This window comes from Oryza glaberrima, chromosome 1, assembly GCF_000147395.1.
Source record: "Oryza glaberrima chromosome 1, OglaRS2, whole genome shotgun sequence".
NCBI classification, from domain to species: domain Eukaryota; kingdom Viridiplantae; phylum Streptophyta; class Magnoliopsida; order Poales; family Poaceae; genus Oryza; species Oryza glaberrima.
In genome coordinates this window covers 26,129,877-26,149,232 of record NC_068326.1, presented here as the reverse complement: position 1 = coordinate 26,149,232, position 19,356 = coordinate 26,129,877, and the positions used below count along the sequence as shown (strand labels likewise).

The window sequence follows — 19,356 nt, the reverse complement described above, 5'->3', positions numbered from 1 at the left end:
GAAGGAGCACAAGGCGAGGCTGTACATCATCCGGCGATGCGTCGTCATGCTTCTCTGCAACCGCGACTGATCAGTGATCATACTGATCATCACGCATTTTTGTTGTAGTCCGGGTCCTCCGGGATATGGACGGACAACTTCTTTTTGTTCTGGATTTCACTTCCAGAATCTAGGGTTAACAATTCTTTGATCGATGTATATAATCATGTATGGAGGGCTAGCATGTTATTTTCCAATATTTTCACCTTTTAACACCGGTGATTTCGCACTCTACTTTGTTAGATTGACATAACAGTTCTCTTTTTGATCGTTCAGAAACTCGATCTGTTATTCTGGATCCTTCAGAAAAACAAAAGTAGTTCCCGGATAGTGTTTTATCTGAAGTTCTGCTACTTGTTTTTCTTTCACTTTCTGCTCCAAAGAGGAAACAAGTCTCCATAATAATTCACACACTAGTCACCAGCAAATTAGAATACTGTCATCAAGTTGACAATGAATATTTTGTGCATAAGTTGGGAAACAAGTTTACACACTAGATACTCTTTGTTGTCTTGCCAACAAAGCAGTGCAATTTGCAGCAGTGGACAACAGCAACTGAACCTGAAGCTTCAAGGCATTAGTAGTCTCTAGCTTGAAGAGGCTTGCAGCACCATGTTCTGTACTTTCATAGTTGTTCCCCTTCGCATCTATCCTTGTGGTCTTCCTTGGTACTTTCTGCGTTTGGATGTTACGTTTGGTGCTGTTCTTTTCTCTAACAAAGAGTTGAATGAAGATTAAGATTTTTGTGGTACATTTTTCAAACCGTTAAACGGTGTGTTTCGTGCAAAAGCTTTTTATATGAAAGTTGCTCTAAAATATCATATTAATCTATTTTTTAAGTTTGTACTAATTAAAACTTAATCAATCATACGTTAATACCACCTCGTTTTGTGTAAAAAACTTAATCTTCATCTTCATTTTCATCTTATCTTGATTGCCTGATCCGATGGCTATCAAGACCATTTTAGACCTTAACCAAAAATCTAGCCATGTTGAAGGATTTTTTTTGTGCGAAGGCATGAATGATGTATTGTTGAATACTATATACATGAATACATCCAACTATCCTACAAATGATTTCGATTTTAGGCACTGAACCTTTAAAGGGTACGGGCGGTTTTGGGGTATGCTCTAAACCCAAACCTTCTTCCGCTCTCGCACAAAACTGACAAAAGAACCCTCAAACCTTCTGTCAACGCCCTGAAGTAGCCTTGATTTGTTTCCAGTATTATGAGGGGACCTGCAGTCCTGCAGGAATGATGCATTTGTTCATCCAGACTCCAGAGCATCGAAATTTTGTCTTTTTTGGTGTTATAGTTCTATGCTCACGCTTTATAGCTACATTAGGAGGATTTCTGACGAATGGTTTTTATATGATTCAATTTTATCTTTCAGTTTTTTTATTTTTAATTTTCTATGTGGTGGGAGAAGTATGATGACTCCACTTTTACAGTAGTAGAGGTAGTTTTTTTTTGATAACACAAAGTTAAGAATTTTTTTTTGACATTCAACAGAGATAAGAAATGCTATTGAAGCATTGAGAGTTTGAGACTAAGGCTTAAGTATGTCTGCAAAAATGCCACGCCGCCTCACCGCCCTTTTGCAGGCGGTCCCAAGGGGACTGCTTGCAAAAAAAAAAAATCAGTGTCCTCTGTGGCCGGCCGTTATGGGAGGGCAACGGCCGTCTGCCATATCGGCAAAATCGTCTTCTAGGAGGGCGAGGGCGATGGCGTGAATAGTTTTGTAAATTTTTTAAATAGAAAATTTTTTTGTAATTATTTTAATAATAAATAAAATTTAAAATAAAAAAATTCCACTTAACTGATCGCTTAACGGGCAAGATGGGCCTCCGCTCCACTGGCCCAACCACGTAGCAAGCTCCCCTTGAACAGAGTGTACGGACCACACACTTACACGTGGGTCCCAGCTAAACTACAGGGTCCCCACACGCCAGTATCCCACTCCCCCGCCTCCATAATATCGCGCAAACCGGTGTGGGCACTCTCTCTCTCCTCGTTGTCCCTCCCGTCCCGTCCTCTCCTACCCCCTCTCTCTCTCTCTCTCTCTCTCTCTCTCTCCCCGTCCCCACGTCGCCCGCGCCTCGCCCCGCCCCGCCCGGTTCCACCGGCCGCCTGCCTCCTCCGCGGCGGCCTTCCCTCCCAAATCAAAACCCTAGACCAGCCCCCCATCGCCGCAACCGCTGCTTCCACCTCCCAGCCAGCCACAGATACGGGGGGCCCTAGCTCTCCGCGGCGGCCGCCTTCCCCGGGAGGGGGCTGCAGCCCAGAGCTAGGGTTTTGGGGGGGGGGGGCCTCACACCCCCCGGGGCCATGGAGTTCGAGGCGGACGGCGCCCGGTGGCCGGAGCCTCGAGGCGACGCTGCCGGGGCGCCGCCGCTGGAGCGTGGCGATGCGCCTTCCCCTCGCTTCGATTCGTCTCGTGCCCTAAGGTAAGCGGCGAACCCCCTCTCTCTCTTGTCTCGAGAAATAAAATCCTCAGATGAGTGATAAAGCTCTCGCACCGTGATTCGTCTCGTGCTCCGGTAGAACTTAATTTATAGGGTTTGCTGTGGGATTTATTATTGTAGGTTGATGTGCTTAGCTCTGCTTTTGTACGATTACGAATTTGGCCAAGTTAGAGATTTTCAATAAAATGCCTGTTGAGTGTGTGGGGAATAGTTTCTAGTGTTTAGGCGAGCACTGGTAATAGCATGAATATGGATAAATTTTGTATACGCTGCCAATAACTGATGATTGGTTTTATACGAACTACTAGATGCTATCTAGCTTTTCAGAACAAGGAATTCATATTATATGAAGTACTAAATGCCATCTAACTTTTGAGAACGGGGAATTTATTTTATGCGAGGACAGGGCAGTGAAGAAAAGTCTGTTTGACCTCATTGTATTGAAAAACTCACGGGATACAATCCATACTCAGGCACTAATTTAAATTATTATTTGAACTTTGTTGAGAAGATTTAGGGTCAAAACACGGTTGGATGCAGAAATATTTTTGTTTAAGGTAATATAATCTATCTGATTGCATGGTTTGGAAGCGTGTACTTTGATCGAATATATCTTTTTTCAGGGTTTTGCATGAAACGCCTTGATCTCCTTTGACTTGTTAAAGTGGAAATAAGTTTGTTAACTTCTCAAGCAATAAAAAGGACCTAATTTTTAACATATAGTTCACTAATATATCTAATGCTTATTTCTGTGTTCTCTAGTTACCCACGGCAGAAACTATTTTAATGTTCTTATTGATTTCTTTGTTGATGGCAGATTGCTGAGAGAGCTTGGCTCAAATGTAACAGAAGATTTGGTTGTGCTGATGCCAAATTTGCTATCATTTCTGAAACATGATGATCCTGCGGTTGTTAATCAATCCATAGCTAGTGGGACAAATTTATTTGCTGCTGTATTGGAAGAGATGACACTTCAGGTCTTTTTTGTAAAACAGATATTTATTAATGAATAAATCCATTGTTGTTGTAATTACTACCGTTGCGATGCTGGTATTATCGTTTGACGAGGTTTATTTTACTTGCTTCTCCTAATTGTTTTGGGAGTATGTCTCAGAAATAAACAAATTGTGCCAAAGGAAATACAAAATATTAAATTGTTTTCTTGGAAAAGACGTGTTTATAACCTCAGAGACCAGCACTTCTTGATTGCAATGCATGTTTTGCTCTTTCAGTATTATTGGAGGCACTGCATAAACCCAGTACTTTGCTGTTTGCTGTTTTCATTTATTCTGTTTCACATGTTCCCATGGGTCAGTTTTATGCAGGACAGATACAGCCTCTGCCTATCATAAAGTGCTTATGAAGAGTAGTACTGTCTGTTCTCTACTGTCAGTATGCTAAAAGTGCTCGGCAATCGCAAATCTTATTGTGATACCACTAGAGGGTCAAACCATTTCAGATGGTGCATCCAGTGAACAAGCCTTTAAATCCTTGTGACTCCATTAATACTGTGTCTAGCTTGCTTCTATTATTCACTTTTACTCCCAGAAATCATTTTTTCTGATGATTTACCAATGGTCTATGTTCTAGACGATTGGTGAAGGAGCGTGCTTTGTCTCGTATATATTTGTGCTAGAGTAGTTGGACCAGAAGTAGTTGCATGTCAGTTTGGTGCTAGAATAGTTGGAACAGAAGCTGTTGCATGCCAATTTGGTGTTCTTTTCTTAAATCAATCAGTTAAAGTGACTTTACTACAGTAAGTCGACAATCTTGCACAACTATATCACTTACAAAGTGACAAAAGATTCTGCATAAATACAACATAAACTGTACCAGCTGTATACATTTGAAGCAGTGTGAAAAATGTGTCATGTTTGTTCAATTCATATTTAATAACTAGTGCTGATTGATACTAGCAAAGAATAATATTTCCTTTTGTAAACTGTGACTTTATAACCTTGAAGAAGCTTCCAGGAAAATGTTATCCACTGGATCACATGTTAAAACATTAAACTTACATTTGTACTGTAATTATAAAAAAAATATTACTATCCTAATAGGACTCTATGTGATCAAGAACAACTTGAAGCTTCTTTCAGTAGTTAAAAACTAATTGAGCCATACAATGCTCATAGATTTGTTTGTTAGCTATTTGTTTTGACTATTTTACAAGCAATGGTTTTGTGATTATACCCGTGAAGATTTAAGGTAGTATTTTACACAGTAGGGTCAGAGAAAACCCATATGTTTTCATTTAGTTCTGAAAATGCAAAACGTTATGTAGAATCACTATGAAGTAATGTCTCCCTTTCAAAATTTTTTTGTGATTTTGTCCTGATTGAATTGATGCTACTTAAAGTGTTATCACTAAGATATTACTGATAGCTTGCTCTTGGTACTCACTTTCCATTTTAATGCTGAATGTAGATTAATAAGTGTGGAAGGGTTGATGCTTGGCTTGAAGAGATGTGGGCTTGGATGAAGCAGTTTAAAGATGCAGTCCATAATCTGATCCATGAGGTTAGTAGCATACAAGTTCATGCGTTGCGTAATTTCAATAATACGTTGATACTGTGGTTGTTCTGTTGTGTATTTGCAAGCACTATTTAGCAGATAAAATGAAAGTACAAAACCTACATATATCAGGTTTTTTATTATACTGTTTCTCTTTATTTTATGTAAAACTATGATCTAGTGCTCTGGAAAAACTTTCTTTTGTGGAGTGTATTTGTGACTATGTTGAGCACAGAGCACTACGAAAGTGGGAATTATTCCACAGTAATCCCATCCCTGCCCTTGTGATATGATATGAAGAAAAGGAGCCAGACTACCTCTTCTTTGCTCATCCTACTGAAAATACACAGCTTTGTAACTAATGACTACTTTCCTCGCAAAAAAAAAAAGACTACTTTGAAACTTGAATTGATGGTTTAGTTCTTTGTTTCTGCTCAATCCAAGACTAATGCTATTCTTCATGTGATATACAACAGTCTGTCCCAGTTGCTACTAAACTGTTTGCTGTAAAGTTCATTGAAACATGGATCCTGTGTTTCGCACCTCAATCCAAAAGTGACCGGATGCAGCCAACTGAAGGTATTTTAAGGCAGATTTTTGCAAAGAATTAATGGGCATAATGTGGTCCTGCAATCAAAGTAATGAAATGTATTTTCGCTGTACAAACAGGAAGGAACAGGAGGTTGTTTGATAGTTCAAGATTATCTCAATTCCATCCCAGCCTTAACCCTGCTGTTCTCGAAGCTGATGCAAACAGGGCTCTCATCCTCCTTGTGGATATACTGCAGTCAGCTTGTGCTCATCAAGGATCCTTCCTAGTTGGCACCATTAATTCGTAAGACTCTGTACCAGTTCCCTCTACCTTCTGCTCGTTTTGAGTTGTCGCCTCCATATATGGATTGGCGGATAGCTATTTGTGTCATTTATAAACTGTTGTTTCTGATTCAGTTTCATTTTATGCACAGTAACTATTTCTTATGTTGTCTCTGACCTGTCACACATCTATAGTGATATCCCCATAGTGTTGTACTTTGTGAAGTGGGTACTGTAACATTTATTTAGGCTTTTGTGTTCTTTACTTCAGTTATATAATTGGCCGCAACAGACATGGGCAGTGATGAGGTTTACCAATGAGCAAAGCTTGCAACTGTACTATGTCCATGTGGTTGCCTACTACTTTAAGATTTTAATGTTCGGAATGTCTTTTTCCTGTTGGAAGTTATCTTACTATCAGTACAACCTTGCAAACTATGTTGTTATCTTTTGGAAATATAAATGTTTGTCACTTTCCAGTCTTGCAGCAATTGCAAAGAATAGACCTGTTTACTACGAACGCATACTGCCAGTGCTACTTGGTTTTGACCCTAGTTTGGAGGTTGCAAAAAGAGCTCATCCTGCAAGTCTGCGGTATTCCCTGAAAACAGCTTTTTTAGGGTTTCTAAGGAGTCCTTGCCAGGCAATGATTGAGGTGAGCTCACCTTATAGTTATATGCCATCTTTACCATTTTCTAGAGTTCAAAGTATACAAAATGTACTCATCTATCTTCTTCTTCTTCTTCTTCTTTTTTTTTTTTTTTGCATGTTCTCCTGTTTAGTTTTTTAATCCTTGAGCTTGTTTTGTTAGTGTTACATGCCTACACTAGTAGATTCTAGTGCACGGTCCTTGATTTAACTGTTTAAATAATCATACCAAAAGCCATTCATTTCAGTAAAAAAAAAATGTAAAGTTGTCCTTGTGGTTTATTGTCACGAAAACAAATTAACTTAGCTAACTTGCAAAAATGTCATGTGAAATGATTGTCACTTGATTAATGATTATCTAATGATAAATTTTGATGAAATTAGTTAGTGACACTGATAATAGATGTAGGACGTATAGTTGTCTTAATGGCTGCTTTCCGTACACATGAAGGATGGCTGTGTATAATAATCAACTAATGACTTATATGGTCCAGTTTGTGCATTTCTGTTCTAATTATTTAGTGGATATCTGGTTATCTTCTTTCATCTATTAAGTTCCATGTAACTGTGCCATCACATGAATGCTAATAATACTTAAATACTCGTAGTATCAACTAGTGAGCTGTGTGAGCTTAAAATGCTTCTTGGATTTTATAATACATATAAAGTAGCTTGTACTGCCTCCCATTGCTTTTTCTAGTTAACTAAATGAACTGGGTTTTTTAGCTCTGTTCTAGGATCTGGCTTTACTACTTTCCCATGTCTATATAGGATTTGCAAATATCATGTTTCCTTTCCTGCTTTCATGTTGTTTGATGGACTTAACCGTGTTCGTGCATTTAATTGGGCCTTGTATGCTCCCTGTTATTTCTGAAATTAATTGTGGCCATTCTTGTCTGGACAGTCCAAGGATACTCTGGTAAGGCAGCTTCGTGTTCTGAGCCCTGGTGAAGCAACAGAACAGATTATTAGGCAAGTAGAGAAGATGACTAGAAATATTGAGCGCGCTTCTCGTGCTAGCAAGGTAATGCCTGTACTGCTGTATGCATATATATTGCAGCATTAATAAATTTGGCATTTGCTTTTTTAGTTTTCCTTGGTTATGCACGTTCCTTTGAGGAATGTTAAAGTGTTCTTTTATTTATAGGATGAACCTTCAACGTTGGATATGCCTTACGGAGATGTTAGTCGGAAATATCCTGCTGCCAGATCAAGTGATGCTTTTGCTACAGCTGATGGCGTAGCTAAAAGAGCAAGATTTGATACCTCTGCTGCTTTAAACCCACCATTTCAGGGAGCATCTGATTATTCTAATATGCAGGTTGACAATGAAGCGAATGTGGATCATTCCTCTGATCCAGCTCTCTTGAATTGTGATATGTCTCCTGTTGAGAAGATGATTGAAATGATTGGTGCTTTACTTGCTGAAGGGGAAAGAGGAGCTGAATCCCTTGGCATTCTCATCTCAACAGTAGAAGCAGATGTCATGGCTGACATTGTAATAGAAACAATGAAACATCTACCTGAAACTTCAATTCTATTAGCTACCAGCAACAATGGCCAGCAAAAGAAAATTCAATCTTCCTCCAGTCCCCTGACAGAAAACTTGCCAGCAAACTCCCACTCAATGCCCTACAGTACGCAGTTCACACTTCCTGCAGATGGAGTCAGCATGTCAATGTCAGATGTGCCTGTTGTGTCTGGCGTTCATGATTCTAAGCGTGACCCAAGAAGAGTATGATATGATCTATCTTTAATTCACATTTTTTGCAGTCAACAGAAAGTGCATATTGTGAAAACTGTCAATGTATTGCAGGATCCTCGTCGCCTTGATCCTCGTCGGACAGTTGCCCCTGCAGCCACTAGTTCCATACATGTGAAGGGGGAAACCACCGGCGTGCATCAGACAAATAACTTGTCAAATGTACCTTATCCTGTTTCAGGGAAGGTTGAAAACTCTTTAGACTATTCAGGAGACCTATCTAAAAATGAAGACGTGCAGCAAACATCTTGTCAACCCAATCAATCACTCCCAAAGGAAAATAGTGAGATTTTGGATGATGCCTTGGAACTGGAGCCGAAATTTGAAGTGCAGGCATTAGCAGATGTTGGATTTCATTCTTCTGATGTTGATAAAGAGATGGTCAATCCATTGTCTCCAGAAGCTACTTCAAACAATGAATTGGATAGCGTGGAATTGGAGGTTGATCCATTTTCCCCAGTTTTGAAGGCATCAACGCCGGAGGATACTACTAATCATGATTTGCCAGTTCTTCCATCTCATCTGGAATTAAGTGACGATGAGAAAATCTTGTTGCACAAATTAGCAATTAGACGGATAATCGATGATTACAAGAAAAACAGCGTTAACACAAGATTTTCCCTCCTTGCTCATTTGATTGCCCAGGTATTCTTTTGGTACTGTAATATTTATGGCCTGACATATTATTACTTGTTTCTTCTCTGTGACATATATGTTTAGTAATTTTAATCCCCAAGCTAACTTTGCTAGTGTTCTGGAAATACTTCAATATGTGCTGTTCTCACACCAGGTTTCTGTTATTCCAGAGTACTGCTGATGACAATATTATGGATTTGATTCAGAGACACATTATATACCATTATCATGATCAGGTACTTTACTGATAGCGTACTACTTCTTTCTTTGCATTTAGCATTATCGGAGGCGGTTATCATCCAGTGTTCAATCGATCAAATTTGCTAGGATAACAAAACCTGGATTAAAAAAAGGATTTGGTTTGGGTTTAGGTTCTTTAGCATTTAAACATTGGTATTGGTTGTGGTCTTTTTATGATTGTAATATGAATTTAGATCATTCTATTTTGTCAGATATCAGTTAAGAAAGAAAACTGGGATTAGCTCTTTTTTTATATATATATTTGGACTGAACTTGTGGAACCAAATTTCAGAAGGAGCTTTATCCTGAGCACAACATTATGCTTGAAATATATTTCGAGGTGTCTGAGCTGGATTTGTTTGAATATGCATAACGTTGAGCTAACGTCATTCTTGCCCATTCTATCCTATTTGAGCTATATATCTTTTGGCAGCTGTTGTGTTTCTCTAGGGTTCTCAACCATTCTAGTGATTCTGGGTTTGGTGGACTCACATGTGATATCCTATTGGTGAACGTCCTGTCTGTAGTGCGCTTGAGCTAATTCAAGCTTCCTTCTGGTTGACCTTGTGCTGGTTAATCAACCTTGATCAGAGAGAAAGACACAGAGAGAGAGAGAGAGAGAGAGAGAGAGAGAGAGAGAGAGAGAGAGAGAGAGAGAGAGAGAGAGAGATTTTAACTGTGTCGAGTTTGCTCAGTTTGTCTTGTCTCTAGCTGCAGTTGTCATATGCAAATTTGAGCCCCTAAATGTCATCACAATCCATGGCACCACACGTTAGGTGCTTCGTAACTATCATTGCATGACTATTTAACTTCTGAAGCATGTGATTTACAGGGTCATGAACTAGCAATGCATGTGCTGTATCAGCTGCACAGTGTGAGTGTTGCTGATTCACCAGAAAGCACCGCACCTGCTTCTAAAAATTATGAGAACTTCTTTATATCACTTGTAAGCAAGAAATCTTTATTTTGATATTTGTTTTGTATTTTCTCTGAAGGTTGAAATTTGGGTGGTATTAATATATGTTCATTCTTTCGTTCTTAGGCAAGGTCCTTGATTCACTCGCTACCTGCTTCAGACAAATCTTTTAGCAAATTTCTGTGTGATGCACCATACTTGCCTGAGTCTATGCTTAAATTACTGGAGGATATTTGTGTGTCACAAGGCAACAGCCAGCAAACAAAGGACAGTGATGGTGATCGTGTCACCCAAGGCCTTGGAACCGTGTGGAGTCTTATCTTAGCACGGCCTCCACTTCGACAAGATTGCTTAGATATTGCTCTTAAGGTTTGCATTTTCTTTTCCTTTTTAACTGGTAGATCTTATCATAAATCATTTTGAGTGATTAATTTTTTTTTGACATCTTTTCACATTCTAATGTAACGAAAAGGGTAAGACAACTTGAATTAAACCTGCTTCTGCTTTTTACACTAGAAGCATTTTGGTGATGTGTATATGGAAGTTACTTTTGTCTGTATGTCTGTTGCAATCCAAGATTAAACATATTTATGGCTGATATGTTTACTTATTTTTGTGAATTAAGGACAATGTTGATATGGGTTTACTATGTGTCTATGTTCACTTATCATGTTTCCTGTATTATGAATTTGCAGTGTGCCATTCACTCTCAAGATGAAGTCAGGGGAAAGGCAGTTAGATTGGTCTGTAGGATCATTGCCTCTATGCTTATGTTCTGTTAATTTGCCATTTTTTTATTTAGTGCTGGTTTTGTAATGCTAATCCTTGTATTTTTGGTAGGTTACAAAAAAACTCTATGAACTAACATACGCATCAGAAAGAGTTGAGCAGTTTGCCATCGACAGTCTTTTGGCAATTGCTAATAAACATGGTGTGGAGACGGACATTAATTTCACATCCTTGAAAGAATCTTCACCTGAGGTAATTCTTGATGATTTTCCTTGTTATGCTTGGTGCTTTATCATGCACTCAGACTCAACTAGGAGTGGGAACTGATGTGCCATCCTAATTGTTCTATTTCTGAACTCAACAGTAGCAAATGCAATGTATGGTTGAGGCCTACATATTCTCTCCTTAACGATAGTCTATTCTGTTTGTATTTGTTTTACTGTAAAAAAAAATATGGACGTCAGGATGGGAACTGTTACTGTCCCATCCAAAATATTGTATTGTCCACACTTCAACTCTAGTTTGATAAATCAACATTAGTATTTTTGTTGCAGTGTATCAAAATAAGTAAACACCTTTTCACATTTAATGTCAATTCATGCTCAAGCATTTGCCCAACTTACTATAAATGTTCTGTGGGGGTTAATTATGACACAATCGAGTGTAGCCCCCCCCCCCCCCCCCCCCTTGCCGCCGCACACACCACACACAGAAAAAAGTTAGTTTAGTTGACTTCTAATATCTCCTCCTAATCAAAATTTCCCCTATACTTCTTTCAATTTTCCACTGTAGTTTGACTCTCAATGATACAAGAGATCAAATGTCCTAATTTTCTTCAGATGCCATTGAAATGTCTTAAGTTTTGACATATACACTGCATTTTGATTGAACATTTGACTGATATTGAAGGTTTTTTTTTTCTGAAAGCAGTTTGAGGCAGGCAGCCAGGAAACTTCGGTTAGTGGCTCCCATATTTCAGATGCTGAACCTTCTGAAAGTACATGCAATAAGACCGATTTGGTTTCACCTAAGCAATCTGCAGTATCTGTATCTGAGGCCAAACGCCATACTTCATTGTTCTTTGCACTTTGCACGAAGGTCTGTAGATGTAAACAATGTTAGCTTGTTCTGTTTTTTTTTTCTGCCGGAGGTAGTAAAACCATTTTCCTTCTTCCAGAGGCCCATTCTTCTTCAACATCTGTTCAATGTTTATGGAAGGTCTCCAAAAGTTGTCAAGCAGGTTCTACTTTCAACTTCTAAAGTCCTGAATTTTGACTATTGGATCACAACCACTGTCTGCTCATTACGTCGCAAAATCATGCAGTGTATCCATTGGCATATACCCAATCTTGTAAGAAACCTGGGATCCTCATGTTCTGAGATGCTGGCTATTATTCATAACCCACCTGAAGGCAGTGAAGAGCTTGTTACCTTGGTATTACCATCCTTTCTCTTGATTCATCATTATGCATTATTGAAGCATGGATATTCCTTATACTCATTATCTTCTCTTCTTAAAGATATTGCAAACTCTGACAGAAGATTCAACTCCTTCAGCCGAACTTGTAGCGGCAGTTAAACATCTATATGAAACCAAGCTGAAGGTTTGAAGAATTTCTGCCTGCTCTGTGCTCTGTGTATCATCATACTGCAAATTGTTTTGTTTGTCGTCTTAGTAGTATTGGTTATTTAGTGCTTTTGCTGAATCTTGTAATTTTCTCTGGCAGGATGCATCTATTCTCATTCCGTTGTTATCTTCATTTCCAAAGGAAGAGGTAGTGGTCTCTTTTATTTTGTTTATGCATCTTCTAACTGTCTAACTGTCTAGTTGCTTGTTATCTGAGAAATATAAATACTTGCCTTGCCATGATAATGTTTGAGAAATAGAAATACTTGCATGCCTTGCACAATCTGGATTGAGTTGTCAGGATAGCTAATTTAGTCGCTATGCAATGGCACTTAGAAATTGGCTGGTGGCATGGACCACTTAATTCAGATCATGCAGTGTGCAGTTTGTAATTCTCTCCTTGTATATGCTACTACCTCCGTCTCAAAATGTAGCTATTTCTAGCACAGTACTTTGTCCCAACATGAAGCTATTTCTTCAGCTACTTCCTCCTCTCAACCAATCACAACCATTCTCCTTCACCTACTTTCTCTTCTTGACCAATCACATACCTTGTCCAACCATTCACATCTACTTTTTTAATATCCACGCCAACCTAAAAAATGCTTACATTTTGGGACAGAGGAAGTAGCTCGCTAGATTCACTACTCCCTCCATCCCAAAATCCAAAATACACTTTTGAGGTTTTCCGTGGAGATTAAGTAGGTCGATTTGAATGAGGAATGGTTGTGATTGGTTAAGTGGAGGGAGTAGGCGGAGAATTTGCTATATTTTGGGACAGAGGGACTGTAATATTTCTAGCCAAGGGTTAAAAAAAAAAATAATTTCTGCTATCATATTTGTGATAATCTGTCCAAGTCCAAGCAAGTAGAATTCTAGCTGATGCACCGAAGGTCTAAGCATCGATTAAGATTTCATTTCTGGTGACTCATAGGTATTCAGTTTGTACTTCGTGGATGCTTTATCAGGCTGTAGACTAAGAATAATCGTAGGGTGTCAACCTGAAATAGTTCTAATTTATTTTTGAGTTACACATCAATCTAGAAAGCAAAATTATTTGCAGTTGATAATAAATACGTGCCAAAAGTCATTTTGAAGTTATTATATCGGATTTTGGAATATGTTTTATGTTCCGTTGTCCTTTTGTTTATAATCTATTCTTCTCAAAATCATTTGTTTATGTCTACGGAGTAGCAAGTACTGAATGCTTCTCATGATTGTGAACTTAACATTTTTGTCATCATGATATGGCTGCATTTTGCTGCACATATTGATCTGATTGTTTTACACTGGTCCCAGGTGCTGCCCATATTTCCAAGACTAGTTGATCTCCCACCTGATAGATTCCAAGATGCACTTGCTCGGATATTGCAGGTGATCGTATTTGTCCTTATTCAACATTCAGTTAATAGATATTACATAGATCTTACAGAATTATGCAATTGTTTGAGTAGAATTGTAACTATAATTGTTTGAGTAGAATTGTAACTATAATTGTTTGAGTAGAATTGTAACTATGGAATATATATTGAGATCATCATAGTTGGTGACAATTAATCATAGCATCTCATTTAACTGTTGAGGGAAGAATTTTGCCGATTCAAATGCCAGTATAGAAGGATAGGGAGTTACTAATTATCTTGATTCTTGTGGCACATTTGGCAAGTGATTGTAAATTACTTGCATACTAACGCGAAAATTATTTAATATTTGTATTGACAGGAAACAACCATGTCAATGCTTATTATTAACTATGCATTTTGTAAGTTGATTTTTATTAGGATATAAAAATTTTCTTGGATGGGGTTTAAGTAAATTTCCTTTTGACAGGGATCTGCTCATACTGGTCCGGCTTTAACCCCTGCTGAAGTTCTTATAGCCATTCATGATATTAATCCTGAAAAGGATAGAGTTGCCCTGAAGAAGGTGAGCTATTGGTTATGTTGATGTATTCATTATATTCCAACATCTCAACAGCATAAATTAGTGCCCAGTACACAAATTGGATGTCTTGATGGATTTTGTATCAAGAGTTCAAGACAGACATGCATATGCACCTGTGCAGTAGATATCCTTTTTCTTGGTTGACATGAGTTTTTTCTCGTTTCTGATGGAAATGAAAATATTTTCAGGTCACTGATGCTTGCACAGCTTGCTTTGAACAGCGCACGGTATTTACTCAGCAAGTTTTGGAGAAGTCACTGAATAAATTGGTACTAACTTGACTGCTGTTATTCTTTACCTATTATTCTTTTACATATTCTTCTCTTTGATTAACTGTTTGGATTGTTATGTAGGTTGACAATGTACCAATTCCACTTCTTTTCATGAGAACAGTTATTCAAGCACTTGATGCTTTCCCAGCTTTGGTACAGTGATTTCCATTCTAATTTATGCGCAATTTATATATCTTGTTATATGTTGGAAGGTTATTTGCTATCACTTTTCATATCATTTTAGAATATATGAATATGATTGTCTATCAGTAAGATGTAATAAAATATATTTTCCATATAGATACAACCTTTTCTTGTCATTTTTGTTTTTTTATTAATATTCCAAATAAACCTCTTTAGGCAAAACCATATGAAAACCTTAAAATATTGATCATTATTTTTTTCATCAGGTTGATTTTGTCATGGAAATACTCTCCAGGCTTGTTAATAAGCAGGTTAGTTATGGTACATTATTTGTTTGATTTTCCTTGCCAGCTACTGATTAACCATTCACTTTTCTGCATTATCTTGGATACCTGTCTGTGCTATATCTAATATTTGACGTTTAGGGCAAGATTTGCTCAAACTAAATCCTGAGATTCTGACTATCAATTTTATATTAGAATAAGTTTATGATATTAATTATTATGATAGTACTTTTCGAGGCAAATCTACATATATGATTTCTTTTGTTTTTAGAACTAAGCGTTTGAAAAAATGTTGATGGTTGGGTTTTAAAAGTTTGACTGAATATTGTCCTAAACATCAAATACTGACCAGAGGGAGTAAACATCAAATACTGACCAGAGGGTGCCCTTAAGTGTTGTAACTTAACATCCGTAGTTTAGTCACGCTCCCTGTACACTAATCATGTGTATGAAAACACAAACTTATCAGTGCCTCAACAAATCAATGATAATGCTAACATTTTCATCTGTCACAATTCTTATTGTTATCCTGTTTATTTTGCGAAAACAGTAGGATGGAACTTCTTTGAGTAGTTCTTTTGTTTGCAATATTTTTTGAGTAGTTCTTTATCCGCTGTTCTTAAGCTTCATGCTATTTTTCATGCTGCAGATATGGAAAATGCCAAAGCTGTGGGTTGGGTTCTTAAAATTGGCATATCAGACTCAGCCACGCTCGTTTGATGTTATTTTGCAGGTACAATGTTAAGTAACTGAATGCATTCTTGCATGTATGTTATAAAAAATATGCACTCCTTGATATACAATACACTACTGTACTGACATGGCTTCACAATGCTACTTTTAGTTACCTCCACCCCAGCTTGAAATAGCTTTGAATAAGTACCCCAATCTACGAACTCCTCTTTGTTCCTTTGTTAATCAGCGGAACATGCACAGCATCTTGCCCAGGTACTTTCCCAATATTATTATTAGTCTTGACAGCTTGCTCCTTTTTCGTTTTACATTTTTGATTTTATGGGCAGTAAATACTTAAGCATATAGTTACCACCAACAGACTGATTCACCAAAAACGACTAGTTGACACAAATACTAGCAGAGCACCCACTTCTCAACTGTTTATTGCCTTGTTTTATATATGAGTAAATTTCACAAAACTACAATTATTTGGTCAAAACTATCACTTTGTTACAACTTTAGCTGGGTATTTTACAAAACTGCAATTATTTGGTCAAAACTGTTTCATTGGGTCCTATTGAGTCTTTGATCAGTGGCGCGTTAATACACGATATTCTGCAAAAAGATTCCAAAGTATCACTTGTCTTACCTTTTCATATTCATAACATGCCTTTTGTCATTGATTTCTGCAAATGCAGACAGATTTTGAAAGTTCTGGGCTTCATCAATGAACCGCACCAGGCACCAATTCCATTTGTGCCTGCTGCAATGCAAACGGCAGATGCAACCTCCTCTCTTCCTGGTGCAACTCTTATGTGAAATGTGATGTATAAACTCCAATCAGATGCGAGAAGGCTTTCCTGATCACAAGCACACACACTGCCTTGTGAACAACGATGATATGTGAGTAAAACAGAGCCCAGACAAGGACAGCGGTGTCACTCAAAAGGGTCTGCGTTTGCTGGACTTGTTTCAAACAAAGTTACAGGATGTCAGCAAGGGATACCGAGGTGGTTTCTTAAAGGTTCATTGCGCTTGTGCTCGAGGGGCTCCTATGATTTTGCAGCCCGTGCAAGTTGTACAGTAGTTGTACTCTTTCGTCCTGCAATTGCGGACTGAGGCTTCTGTGACAAGTAAAGAATAGAAGGAATATTGTTTAGGACGATGATATGACTTATCATCATCATGTCTTCCGCCAAGGAAATGACATGGTTGCAAGCTGCGGCAATGCGGCATTCCTTTCCGAGCTGCACGGAGACGGCATCCGACTGATTGGCTAACCATTTCTTCTGTTCTAATGCTAACAATGTCTGAGTATTGTACATTAACTATTTGAGTCCGCTGTCAGCCGATGTTAAACCTTTCATCTCAGAAGATAATAATTTATAGATGTTTTGATTGACTAGCATATCAAAGGTAATAGACAATATTAGCGCCGTTGATTTTCTTCGGTGCTGCGTTACTTTCGTAACTGCGTAGTGCTTACTACTCCAAATTTCCAGTAAGCTCGGGGCTTTCTACATACCCCTCCGTCGATTTCTATTTGGCATGTTTCAATTTCAATCCGTTTGATGTTTGATGTATTTTTAGACTGATGTATCTTTTGCCATTTTACTAAGCGATTTCCCTACATATTATGGCTGTGTTGTTGCCCCAGGTAGTTTCCTAACTCATCGATCTTGTTTTACACGCGCACGCTTTTCGAACTGCTAAACGTTTTTCAAAATGTTAAATGGTGCTTTTTTTGCAAAAAATTTCTATATGAAAGTTGCTTAAAAAAATCATATGGATCTATTTTTTTTAAAAAAAATAGCTAATACTTAATTAATCACGCGCTAATAGACTGTTCCGTTTTCCGTGCATGAAACTCGCTCCAGCGAACACAGCCATATATGCAGACATGCAGTTGGGCAATGTCTTTCCCTACAATGATACAATAGAAAAACAAATTAAATCAAACAAAAAAAATCTAACACATCAGATAAATCCGTTCGAAATAAATAGGGTATTGCTAGATTTTAAGCGAACTAAATTTGTAAAATTTAAATTTTTCTAAGTGAATTCTAATTTTGCACTTTGGACCATCTTTTATTATCTAATCTAAGTTTCACTTTAAATCATCTTTTTATTAACATTTGCTCTTCGTACTACGTTTTTCTTTTGTCTTCTTTTTTTACTGCTCTATTCATGAGTCCAACGATAACCGCGAGGACATCGTCACTGACTTAGGACCTGTTTATATCGCTTGGTAAGTTTTTTCACACTGTTACATCGAATGTTTAGACACATGCATGAAGTATTAAATATAGATAAAAAGAAAAACTAATAACACAGATTGCGTGTAAATTGTAAGACGAATCTTTTAAATCTAATTGCGCCATGATTTGACAATGTGATGCTACAGTAAACATTTGCTAATGATGGATTAATTAGGCTTAATAAATTCATCTTGCAGTTTACAGACGGATTCTGTAATTTATTTTGTTATTAGACCACGTTTAATACTTCAAATGTGTGTCTGTATATCTGATGTGACACGGCAAAAAATTTCACTCCTAGATCTAAACACAACCTTACTCATGTTGACAATCTCCCCAGTTTACACGCATGTCATATTTTTGCAGAGGGAGAAGTTGGAAGTACCTAGGAAAAAGTGTTAGGGTCTGTTTGGATAATGGAAAATGGGGGGTGGGATTAGGATTGGGAAATAAATGAAGGGTTATGATTAAATGAAAGAGGGGGAATGAATGGTTAGGATTTAAAGATGTTTTTTGGTGGGTGGGAAATTATTTAACATTTCCATTAGACAAACATCGCCTTGGGGTGGTCAAAATTACAACAAATTCAAAAATACCTAGTCTAAAATGAAATAATTGAATAAATGGATTGCCGAAAGTTAAATTTCGGTAATAAAAGATTGCCAAAGTGTAATTCACATCGTAAAATCACACTTTCCTAAGTCTAAATCTGTAGTACTACGTAAAGTAACAAAAAAAAAAAAAGTTGTACTCCGTATGGATTGTGTAATTTTACTTCTTTTGACTTTAATTTTGTTGTTATATATGACTTTTATCAGTTTGAATTTTTTTTCATGTATTTTTTTTTTCAAAAATTAAGAATCATAAATTTATTTCATTTAATTTTATAATTTTTGTATGGTTAAATATCTTGTTCAACCATTTATATGGGAAAAAAAGGAGAAGTAGTGAGATAATGGCATTTTGGTACTTTTGAAATATGCCAAGGATTTATAGATAGTCTCCGAGTGTGTGAGATAGTAGTCATATTCTTCTATTTCATTTTATCCACATAGTATATTTGTTTCCTTCCTTCTATTTATCATGAATTCGCAACTCTCAGGTTAATCCATTACTAAAGAGCTTATTCAACTTATTCATATAATTGTTTACTCCTACTTCAAAAAATACATTTATTCATTTTTAAGCTATTGGTTAAATTTATTTTCAAAAGTATTTGATTTATTCTTTTTCGAACGGTCAGGCCGTTGCCGACGTTTTATATTAAGAAGAAGGTGTTCCATTTTAAGGAGAAAACGGGACCAAACCTTACAGTGTTTAGTTAATTAGGAAAAACTGAGCAAAAACTACAACTACAACACCACATCAATAGCTAACCTAACTTACAC

The 19,356-nt window shown here is 37.4% G+C and overlaps 1 protein-coding gene across 2 annotated transcripts; it reads left to right on the top strand.

The window, feature by feature from the left end:
• Positions 1-2,066: 2,066 nt before the first annotated feature.
• Positions 2,067-17,172, top strand: LOC127769017 (uncharacterized). Of its 2 annotated transcripts, none has more exons than XM_052294704.1 (27): positions 2,067-2,488; positions 3,324-3,483; positions 4,934-5,026; positions 5,497-5,599; positions 5,690-5,855; positions 6,314-6,488; positions 7,386-7,505; positions 7,629-8,216; positions 8,298-8,888; positions 9,050-9,115; positions 9,952-10,065; positions 10,162-10,404; positions 10,731-10,778; positions 10,876-11,016; positions 11,692-11,862; positions 11,942-12,004; positions 12,089-12,199; positions 12,285-12,368; positions 12,492-12,539; positions 13,691-13,765; positions 14,222-14,317; positions 14,524-14,604; positions 14,689-14,760; positions 15,018-15,062; positions 15,685-15,768; positions 15,880-15,983; positions 16,409-17,172. In XM_052294704.1, the coding sequence occupies exons 1-27, from the start codon at positions 2,370-2,372 to the stop codon at positions 16,527-16,529; spliced, it is 3,882 nt and encodes a 1,293-aa protein (XP_052150664.1). In that variant the 5' UTR covers positions 2,067-2,369; the 3' UTR covers positions 16,530-17,172. The 2 variants fall into 2 exon arrangements, with proteins under 2 accessions (XP_052150664.1, XP_052150674.1); XM_052294714.1 differs by having other exon boundaries at positions 2,068-2,488; positions 11,695-11,862.
• Positions 17,173-19,356: the final 2,184 nt, after the last annotated feature.

Coding starts and splice junctions, on each gene's coding strand:
- LOC127769017 (XM_052294704.1), top strand. CDS start 2,370: ATGGAGTTCGAGGCGGACGGCGCCCGGTGGCCGGAGCCTCGAGGCGAC. Junction 5,856..6,313: donor CTAGTTGGCACCATTAATTC/GTAAGACTCTGT, acceptor GTCACTTTCCAG/TCTTGCAGCAATTGCAAAGA. Junction 10,779..10,875: donor GGGGAAAGGCAGTTAGATTG/GTCTGTAGGATC, acceptor TATTTTTGGTAG/GTTACAAAAAAACTCTATGA.